This window comes from Cyanistes caeruleus, chromosome Z, assembly GCF_971803275.1.
Source record: "Cyanistes caeruleus chromosome Z, bCyaCae1.hap1.1, whole genome shotgun sequence".
NCBI lineage: Eukaryota > Metazoa > Chordata > Aves > Passeriformes > Paridae > Cyanistes > Cyanistes caeruleus.
Window position 1 is genome coordinate 66,221,878 of NC_141732.1, and position 10,428 is coordinate 66,232,305.

Sequence of the window (10,428 nt, forward strand, 5' to 3'; positions counted from 1 at the left end):
ATGAGCCGCCTGAAAAAATTACTGATTTTTTCATATCTGGGTGAAATATTCTACTTCTCTGAATATGACAGAAGTTATCCTTTCCTTTAATAGGAAGTGGTAGGGTAGTGAGGTGGGAAAACATTTTTCTGAACAATCCTGGAGCCTGGGGGCCATCTGGGAGTCTGGTCCTACAGCCAGATCCCAAAGTATGCACAGAGAGAGCACTGATGGCTGTGAGAGTGCTGCCTCCACTGAAGGTTCACTTCCAAAGCATACAGAAGAATGCAGTATTTTAACATGATGTATCCCAGAAACAAAAATAACTGACAAAGATACCAGAGAAACTGAATTATTAAAAAAAAGGAAACAAAAAATAAAAGCAAAACTTCTTGCTAAATCAAATTTTAAACATCTAGCTAAAAGAGACCAACTCACTATTTACTTTTAGCACCTTATTAAGTAAATAATAACTAACAATCAGGGAAAACAGAAGAATGTGTTCAAGTTTCTACATATATTTTGTCTTGAAAACTGACAAGCACAACAAATGCTGAAATATATTTTGAGAATGTGTACAGGTACAATCTAATTTATAACCAAAAGCTTGGATACACTTAAAAATAATATTTAAACATGCAATACAACATTTTCTTAGCCTTCTAAGTTATACTGACGTTTCATTTAAAGTCCCAGGAATTTAATTTGGTCAACTGCAGACAGCCTTGCATCTGCCATGAGACCAAATATGGCTCTCATGCATCGAAGTAAGCTGCTGATGTGAAATTTGGCCTATTTGTCATTACAATCTTAACTTTTCCCAGTCTTTTAACGTGAATTAACTTCGCACCATACATTGATGCATTTGCAGTGTTACTGTTAGGTTTACATACGGCAGGAATCCTACGTTTCTACATAAACTGAGAAAAGAAACAAAGACAAAAAGCTTCAGAGCAAGACTTTGAGGAACGAGCCTCTGACAGCTAGGATCACCTTTCTCATCGCCTCTCTCCACACCTCTTCCTCAGTTTACATTTGCACGAAGGCCGATGATTTAATCATTTAATCATCCTTCTTGCAAAAGATTAGTAAACAAAAAAACCTGCCACGTTATTGAACCACTGCATTTCACTGCCACCAGGAAATGAAGTCATGACTGTATAAAAAGTACCTTTTGGAGCCTCCGATATAGGTGAAGGTAAAAGTGGAGTCTGAGTACCTGAAATCTGAAAGACAAAGAGCCGCTTTATTACAACTTGTCTTAATTTTGGCTGAAGTAGCCGAGGTTTTACGGAGCAGCGTTCAGCTCCCGACACGGGGGCGGTGGAGGGGGAGTCGGGGTGAGCCAGGGGAAATGCAGCATCTCCCCCCAGCCCCTCGCAACAAGTGCCCGGTGCTATGGTAACGGCAGGGAATTCCATTGTCACACACGGCAACAGGCAGCCGACAGCCGGGCTGCTGCGACGGCTCACCGCGACCGGCACCGCCGGGGCGCCGCCAGCCCCAGGGGAGGGCGGCAGGGGCTCTGGGCACGGCCCGGGCCCCGTGTGCGGCTGGCTGTGCCACCGGGCTGGGGCCGGGGATCGGGGCAGGCGCCGAGGGCGGGCAGGGCGCGGACGCCCGGGAAGAGCCGCCCAGAGAAATCCCCCCGAGCTGCGCTCGGCCGCGGGCTGCTCCCAGCGCCCCCGCTGCTGCCTGTGGCCATCGCTGCGCTCCCCGCCTCGGGATTCCGCCCCTTTCCCGGCCGGCGCCTCGTCTCCTCTGCCCTCATATGCCCTCGGAAGGAGAGGAGGAAGACGGGGTCTGAGAGCGGCCCCGCGGCCGGGAACGGCGGCGAAGGGCACGGGCACAGCGGGAGCGCGGTCCGGGGCGGGCGCGGCGGCGGCGACGGGAGCCTCCGCGCCGCCAACCTGGCGCCCGGGGACAAACTCACCTGCAAACAGGCAGTCCTTCTCCGCCTTGCACTTTTGGATCACAACGTCAATATCCTTCTGAATCCTCTCTTGTCTTGAACACATCCCCATGAAATAAAGCCCAGGGGAAAAAAATAGCAGCCTTTATTTCCACCCCACCCCACCCCCCGCGCTGCCAGGGTATTTTTAAGATTCAGCCCGAAAGAATGAGCCCGGGGCTGACGGGCAGGAGCCTCTCCGGCGGCCCGGTGAGATCCGTTCGGCCGGTTGGAGGACGTTGGAGGCAGGCGGCGGGAGCCGATGTTGTTTGCCAGATGCGCCCGCCCAGATGTGCCGCCGCTGCCGGCGAATGGCAATTTCCTCACAATGGATCCAGCGGAGGGTGGCGGCGGCGACTTGGGATCCCCCCACCCCCCACCCCCCCCCACGCCCTCTGGGTTTTTTGGGGTTGGTTGGCTGGTTTGGTCTTTTTTTGGAGGCGAGAGAAAAAGGAAAAAAAAAAAAAAAAAAAAAAAAAAAGGGGGGAAAAAAAAAAAAAAAAGGGCGGGGGGGCCAAGCCGACCCGGCCGCTGCCGCTCACATCCCTGCCCCTCCCGCCAGCAGCGGCGATCGCCGCGCAGCAGCAGCACAGCGCGGAGAGCCGGCGGCGGCACCCGCACCCGGTCCCTGGCGGCGCGGCGGGGCCGGCGCTTGCTGCAGCGACGCCGAGCCGCAGACCCTCCCCTCGCTCCCGGCCCGGCACGTACGGCCCCCGCCGGCTCCCCCGGCGGAGGCGGCGCGGGGGGAGGAAGAGGCGGATGCACAGAGCCGTGCGGGCGGCCCGGGAGGCGGCGGCGGGTGCGACGGTCCCGGCCCCGCCGCCGGCGCTCGCCTCCGCCCGCCCGGGCTCCGGGCCCAGGCTGCCGCCGCCTCCCGAGCAACGCAGAAATGCCAGGAGCGAGTTCTGCGGGCGGCGGGGCGGCTCCCCGGCCGCAGCGGGGAGGAAGCGGGCAGCGCCGTGTTGCGAAGGCCGGCGGCGGCGGGCGCGGGGCCCGCTCCGCTCCGCGCCCCCGGCGGGACCCGTGCCGCCCTTCCCGGGAGCTGCGGGGCTGCGCTGCCGGGGCTGCGGATCTCCCACCGCCGGCCCCCGCGCCTCTTCCGCGGGCAGCGCTGTGCCCGGCCGCTCCCGGGCAGGACAGCCCGGCTGCCCACCCTTGGCCAAGTGCCGTCCCCTGCCAGCCTCCGCCTCCGACCTGTCGACGGGTGTGCGTGCCCATGGAAACAGAAAAAGGAGGACTTGGAGCCTCTCCGTGACCGCCGTGGTGTTAATTGCGCTCCTCTCCCCTCGTTCTCCAGCAAAACTGTCTCGCAGACATAAGGGCTTGGAGAGGGGGCTCGGACGGTCCAGTGCCTAGCAGTGGAGCTCATCCAAGTTACAGGCTTGGGGGTCTAGTCCAGAAAAAGTAATGACCATAACATAACTTGGAAGGAATCATCAAGTCTGCAAAAACAGGTGTTCTTTCACCAAAGTGCCACCGAAATTTCACCAAAATTAATAAAACTAGGTCTGAAAGCAGTTAGAAACAGGTTTGATTATAAAACTGAAAGAATATTCACAAAATTCAGGTTTTATGTATTCATCCTGCTCTAAACCGTTCCTATGGATTGATTATTCATTTTTGAGCTCAGTCATTCTAGTAGGTGGGGTTTTCTTTTCCATTTAGGAAGTTTGGATTAATCATGTGTTATTGATTTCAAGCACAAAAGAAAAACACAGTATTTTTATGAAATAATTTATTATTAATAATTTATGAAAAATTAACTCTATCATTTTTTCTATCTGTAGTAGGAATAGAAGGGAACTTTAAATCCATCACGTGATATGACTTTCTGCCTCCTAAGAAAATAATTTATCTTGAAGGGAGACTTCCAGATGAATTTTCAGAGTAGAAACTGTCCAAGATTGCTTTTCATGTGAGTCTGTCCTTGGCTAAAACTACATACAGTTAGGAACAAATTTTTTTTTACCATGAAAACTTCTACTTTTTTCCTTCTGCTTTGGTAACAGGGAGTACCAGGCTAATGTTTTTCAGCAGATTTATATGAGGAAGTTGTACTGGAAAGGAGGTTGGGAACTAGATGATCTTCAAGGTCCCTTCTAAACCAAACCATTCTATGGTTCTGTGAGTTGACTCAGCAAGACTTTTCCAAGGCGTACAGAAATTGCCACTCTAGTCCAAAATACAGTCTAATGTGGTAAGACACTTTCGTTATGTCAAGTGATTCAACGTTGGTCTTGAGGTGTTTTTCTAGCTCTTCCAACTAGAATATCAGTAGCCATGTTTGCTGCCTTCCCCTTCATCACAGTTTAAAGATTTAATCAGAACTTGATTTATTCTGGTGGGGTTTTGGTCCTGAATCTTGTAGTGAAAGGTCTCTGTTATCCCTTCCAGGTGGATCAGGAAAGGGGGAGGTTATTAGCTAGTTGCAGGATATTTATGCTGACAATTTTGCTTAGAGTTTCTTCTAACCACAGGGTTCTTCTCAGTGTCATGTCAATTAGCACAATTCTTGACTGCCTTTTTAAGCCTCAGACTGTTTTCATAGGCTTGGTAACAGAAAATTGAAAAGTCATCCACAAAGAAAAAAACACCATGTTCAAGAAAGTTAATATGTTTGGCTTCACAGCATCAACCAAATTGAACAAGTCTGCAAATTAATTTTTATTTATTGTAAGTGGCTCTTAAATTCCTATTTTCTTAAGTCAATTTGGCTGTTGATTTACCTGATGATTTCAGTACATTTATGGCAGGAATTGCAGGTTTCAGTGAGGAAAAGCTTGATCATAGCTTGAGGTCATTGTATTTATTAAAATACTGAAAATAACTTGTTGGAAAGTCAAAGTGAATCCATAGAATTGATCCCTAAATTTGTAAAGATTGACAAGATCTCAGCATCCAGATACCCTAAGTGTTATCTGCAAAGGTATCTGCTTGCATGCTCTTAATCCTTTTACAGGGGATGTACCTCTCTGGTTTTGGCTGAGGCAGAGACTTACCGCTCAAGTGAATTCAGGATATGTCTTTCCAGTTGCTTTTCAGTTTTGAAAAGAGGTTCACGTAATTTCTAATTTTCTCCCAAGTTCAGCTCAGCTCAGTTACATTGTACTGAACTGATTAGGTAAAAAGAAACACAAATAACTTTTATGTTTGTGTTCCTGGAAACCTGAAAATATTTACAGAGCTGTAAATGAGGTGAAAAGAAAATAAATTAATGGAGGTACATGATTAGAAAATGTATGAGAGGAGACTAGACCAAAATGTAACACGGGAAAATAAAAGAGAAACAACACAGTGAATGTGTTTCAGTAATGTGTGAACAGTGTCTGAGAGGAAATGCATAGGTCAGACAATTTCTGCTCATAAATGGGTTCTGCGTTTTTTAGACTAGGTGGATTTCTTTCATTTCATGCCAGAAATAACCCCCCTTTCCACCTATTAGTAAAGCTAATAGAAATATTTCAATAAGCATCAGGATACCGTGTTCTCTTCCCAACTCTCTTCTTTATATGTTTTTCTAAACATATTCCTGTGATGCATAAACACACACTAGAAGTCTTAAAAAAAAAAAAAAAAAAGAAAAAAAAGAAAAAACCGCCAAACTTGAAATCTTGCCATTTTAGGGAATATACAGAATTTAGGGCAATGGTATTTAGCATATGTCTAATATCTCTAGTGCAGGAGAGTGTTCAAAAGGGCAGAGGTTAGAAAAATAATCCAAAACCACAAAACAGCCATCAGCACTCTAAGAGAGCAACAAAAGTCTTTCTCCACTTTTCTATGCTCCAAATAAAGCTCTAGGATGAGCCAAACCAAACCTCTAATTTCTCTCCAAGGTCCAGGACTATCTGTAAGTCACCAGTAGAATGAAATTCAGAGGTGTCTGTAGACAGTGACCTCTGGGGGTAGAACATTTAAAGGATCAATACCATTCCCCTCGTAGGGCATAAAACACAACGTCACCCTTCCAGGAAGCTTCTTTAAAATGACACGGTAATTTCTAAAGCAAAGCCGTCCATGAACCAGCAGTGTGCCCTTGTGGCCAAGAAGGCCAGTGGTGTCCTGGGCTGCGTTAAAGAACAATGCCAGTAGGTCTAGGCAGGAGATCCTGTCCCCTCTGATCAACCCTGGTGAGGTACATCTGAAGAGCTGTGTCCCGTTCTGGGCTCCTCAAGACGAAACATGGAGGCCTCGAAGCACATCCACCTCAGGGCTACAAAGTTTCCAAGGGATAACTTTAAAGGGCAGGCTGAGGGAGCTGGGGCTGCTCAGCCTGGAGAGGAGACAACTGAGAGGGGACCTCAGCAGTGTCTGTCAGTGCCTGCAGGGAGGGGCCAGAGGAGGGACCAGGCTCTGCTCGGTGGTGCTGAGCAATAGGACAAGAGGCAAGGGGCAGAAACTCATGCACAGGAAATTCTACCTGAATATGAGGAAGAAATTCTTTCTGATTGACCAGGAAGGTTGTGGAGTCTCCCTCACTGGAGATATTAAAAAACCATCTGGATGCACTCCTGTACCATGTGGCCTAGATGGCCCTGCTTGGGCAGGAAGGACCAGATGACCTGCTGTGGGCCCTTCCAACCTGACCCATTCTCTGATTCTGTCATTAGCTGGTAAACATAGCACTGTTCACACTAACAGAGAACTGACATATCACATAAAAACATCTTTGGTATCATTTGGTATAATTTAATTAGGCATCCATTATCAGCAACTACATTCTAATATTCTGATGTAGTAGTCAAGTCAAAATACTCAGAGTTTATGTTTTTTCTTTAAGCCTGTATGAGTTTTAATAGAGATACAAAGTCAGCTGTGCTCTACATCATTACCACTGTCCATCCAAGTAGTCAATGGCACTCTATGTATATACAATCCTTACTGATGTTTTCCTGGTGAAGCTATAAATATATTGACTTCTTTGAGTCATCACTGCACGACTGTGATTACTTGGCTTAAAACGCACTAAAACAGTGAACATAATATGATTCAGACTGAATTTCACATTAAGTAAAGCATCTTTACTGATTTTTGGAGTGAGCTAGCACTGGTCCATTAATAAAAGTCCTTTGCTTTCAAAAAAAAAGTTAAAATGGAATTAATAACATGACCTACAATATTCTTTAATTCTTAACAAAAACTTCAAATATTTTTGATTTTAAAAAGTAATGTCTTCAATTACAATATGAAACAATGGCTTAAAATATCCGCTGTCTAATCCTCAGTAAGTTTTTATGAACCACTTTAGGCTGTCTGATAGCCTAGGGAGCATAAAAACTCTCACATTGTTTTGTTTCTTTTTAAAAAATTTAAATAGTAATAGAGGGAAAAAAAACCATTGAAATGATAGAGGACCAAGCCTTATTTTTTTCAATTCAGTGTTAAAATCTCCAAAGCAATTGTATTTTTTTTTAATTAAAAAAAGTGCATATATTGAACAGCAGCAATAGTCACCTCAAACGAAACATAAACATGTATAGGTGCTACACACAGATGCAGTATGAATTGCTATGAATTGCTATGACAATGATCTCTAACTTTCCATTAAAGACTGAGTGAGTGCTCATCCATCCAGATGGCACCAAGGCCCACAGTAGCTAAACCTATGGCTGCTGGCAGCCATGATAAATGCTCCCAGTAATGTTCAGTAAAGCATGCAATTAGAGTCCCAAATGACACCACAGTTCATTGTAACTCTTAGTAGTATACTTTGTAATGATGGTTTTAACTTGTTCTTGTTTTTTCTCCTTGACTAGTATCAGCTCAGCTTTCAGTCTTTGCTTGTTTGCCTCACTTCCCATTTATTTTTCCTTTCCTCACTAACTCTTACACAATTCAGACTTTTTTTTTTTCCTATTGCATCTCATTATTACTTCTTTTCGATAGTGAATATCTATGTATCCAATCCATTCAGTACCCTGCTTGCAGCTGACTCTTGGTGTCTCACTTCATAAGTTAGGAGGGCTGAAATAGAACTTTCTTTACACGAACTGAGTTACAAAAGAAAGGCAAGCAGGAATACTTTTAAATCTTATATACACAACTTTGTGATATCAGTCACAAACAACCCAGAGGGAAGCCGCCCTAAAGTACCTGCCAGTTCCTAAAGTGAGCTGCCTCTTTCCAGTAATCTTGCTATTTCCACAAGTCGTGGGTATTCCTGGCTGCACAATGGCAATGCTCTCTAATGGAAGCGATGGGGCCTCAATTGTCAATTAGTCTGCAGCAGGGTGGGTAGCATATTTCTCTAGAATTTGAGAGTCCTGAGAGTATAATAGACTGACATTAAGTTGAGCTTATTGTGCCTCTTATCAGTTACAGCCTAAAGCCAAGCAGTGATCAGTGCTGAAGGTCCACCCTACAGCCTGAGCATAACAAAGCCTTCCCATGAGTCTGAGGCACCTGTCTCCAGGGATGCAAATAAGCACCTAAGCCTAGGGGAGAAGCAGAATTTCAGCTCCCTTCCTTACTTGGCCATAGGCTGTGCCTCTTTACAACTCTTCTAAATAACCTTCCCAAGAGCTTTGCTGCTCCCAGTCACTTCACAGGGAACCTGGATGGCTTTGCTGAACACACAGAATAGCTGAATTTATTACCCTGAGACATGTAAATGCTGCTCCCAGTTCACACTTGGTCCCAGAAGTTTAGCAAATGGCTCAAGGGTACAGAATTCCTGAATTTTTTACTATTTCTGGCGTCATTGAGCACAGCTGAACTTACTAAATGGCAAATTTCTCAATTTCTGAGTAAACACACAGTTAAAAAGCCTTAACACAAAACTACTCTGTTCTCTTATCCAGACTGCAATTTCTTAATAGCAAATAGTCGTGCCAGAAAGTACTCAAACTATAAAATACTTACCTTGCTAAAAATAATCAGTTTAGTCCATTTTTTGCTATAATAAATATCATTCACCAAGTCACCATCTGTTATCAGGTACTGATGCTTTCCTGCTGTAATGACCTCCACTGCAGCCAACCTGTGCCTGATCTTAACTAAGAATATGTAACCCCAAATTAAAGTGATTGCCAAGTATTTCCTGTTTAGGTGGAATTGATGGGGTGGGAAGCATTCAGCATTAATTAATTGCAAGAAAATTGCAATTAATCTTAGTCCTTTGTCTTAGAAACTAAGGACTAATTCCATCAGTAGACCATGTCTCATGTACACTACAGGCTGTGGGGTACTGATCTCTGACCAAACTCTAAATGAGATGCCGAAGAAGAGAGAAGATTAGCCTCTGTGCTGCTGCAGCTATACTCTTTCCTGTACCCAAGCAAAGTCATACAGTGTTTGCTCAACCACTCCTGCACAAGCGTGCTTAACTTCACAGACATAATTAGATTTGGGTGCCTGCATTTGTTCCCTTCAGAAGATTGGAACCGGGAGTTAATGCAATGTTCAGTCAGTCTTCTAAAACCAAGGCTCTCTTTAATCTTAAGAAACTAAACATAAAAGAAAGTGACATTTACAATAATTAATGAGCCTATGCAACTGTCTCATCGAACTCTTACCAAAAGCATCCCAAGCTTGTATACAACAGCCAAACTTTCAGACTCCCTAAGGCTGTCTTCCTTGGTCACTTTCCCACAGTCTCCCATCCAGTGCATCAACAGCTAAGGGTTTTATCTTTTTAACTGTTTACAGGTCACCTTTTATGGTTGTTTCTCATCTGGTAGAACAGTTGTATCATGTGGCAGGAGCTGGAGTAGCTTTTTCTCCTTTATAAATAATAGCTCAGACGTTGTATTTAACATTAAAATCATGGAAGAGGGTGCATTGTGTTTCTTATTTCTGTAGCTGTCAGGAAACACAGCCAAACACGTAAAGTATTCATCACATTGACCATGTCTTTTGGTAGTTATGCAATTTGTTTGCAAGCCATGCTCATGATTGCCACAGGTATATCAAATGTAAAAGAAACTGTGCAATACTTAATCTGTCTCAAGGAAATGTACAAGGTGGCAGGGGAAAGAGAAGAAGGGGAGGTAAAAACCAAAACTAGTAACAATTTAAGAAATAACTTGAAGAAAATGAGTGAGATGGCTTTTACTTGGAAGAGCAGAAATATTTAGGTACTTTGGGTTTTTAAAGGACGTAATGTCAACATTTTTGCTTCTCATTAAATAAAATAATGTCTATGGGTATTAACTATTAATGAAGACCTTGCTTTTGCAAAGCATATCTAAGCTTTCAGTATGAGTAGTCCTACTGATATAAGCAAGACAAGTTATGAACTAAAATTAAATTATTAATTAGGTTTTTAACACAAGTCTTATTTGTTCCATATCCATACTTTGTTTTGGGTTTGTTTTTTTTTTTATGTATTAAAAAAAGAGGCATTTCCATAAATCTAGTAGTGATGCTTTGTCTATTCCACTCATATTTTATATAGATCTGTCTCTCTGTCTATCTATCTATGTATCTATCTATCTATGCATCTATCTATCTATCTTAAATTAATACTAAAAGCAAACCTTCATAAATACAGCATATTC

The 10,428-nt window shown here is 44.2% G+C and overlaps 1 protein-coding gene across 3 annotated transcripts in view; it reads right to left on the minus strand.

The window, feature by feature from the left end:
- Window positions 1–2,433, minus strand: part of PARP8 (poly(ADP-ribose) polymerase family member 8) — a 125,571-nt gene extending 123,138 nt beyond the window's left edge. For 2 of the 3 annotated variants that reach the window (XM_086869949.1, XM_086869948.1), the window contains exons 1-2: window positions 1,913–2,421; window positions 1,151–1,205 (exon numbers count right to left, since the gene is read on the minus strand). In XM_086869949.1, coding sequence (XP_086726075.1) covers window positions 1,151–1,205; window positions 1,913–2,003 — 146 coding nt within the window. In that variant the 5' untranslated portion in view covers window positions 2,004–2,421. Of the gene's footprint in view, window positions 1–1,150; window positions 1,206–1,912 lie in introns of all 3 variants that reach the window. The other variant, XM_086869950.1, reaches the window with a different exon arrangement.
- Window positions 2,434–10,428: the final 7,995 nt, after the last annotated feature.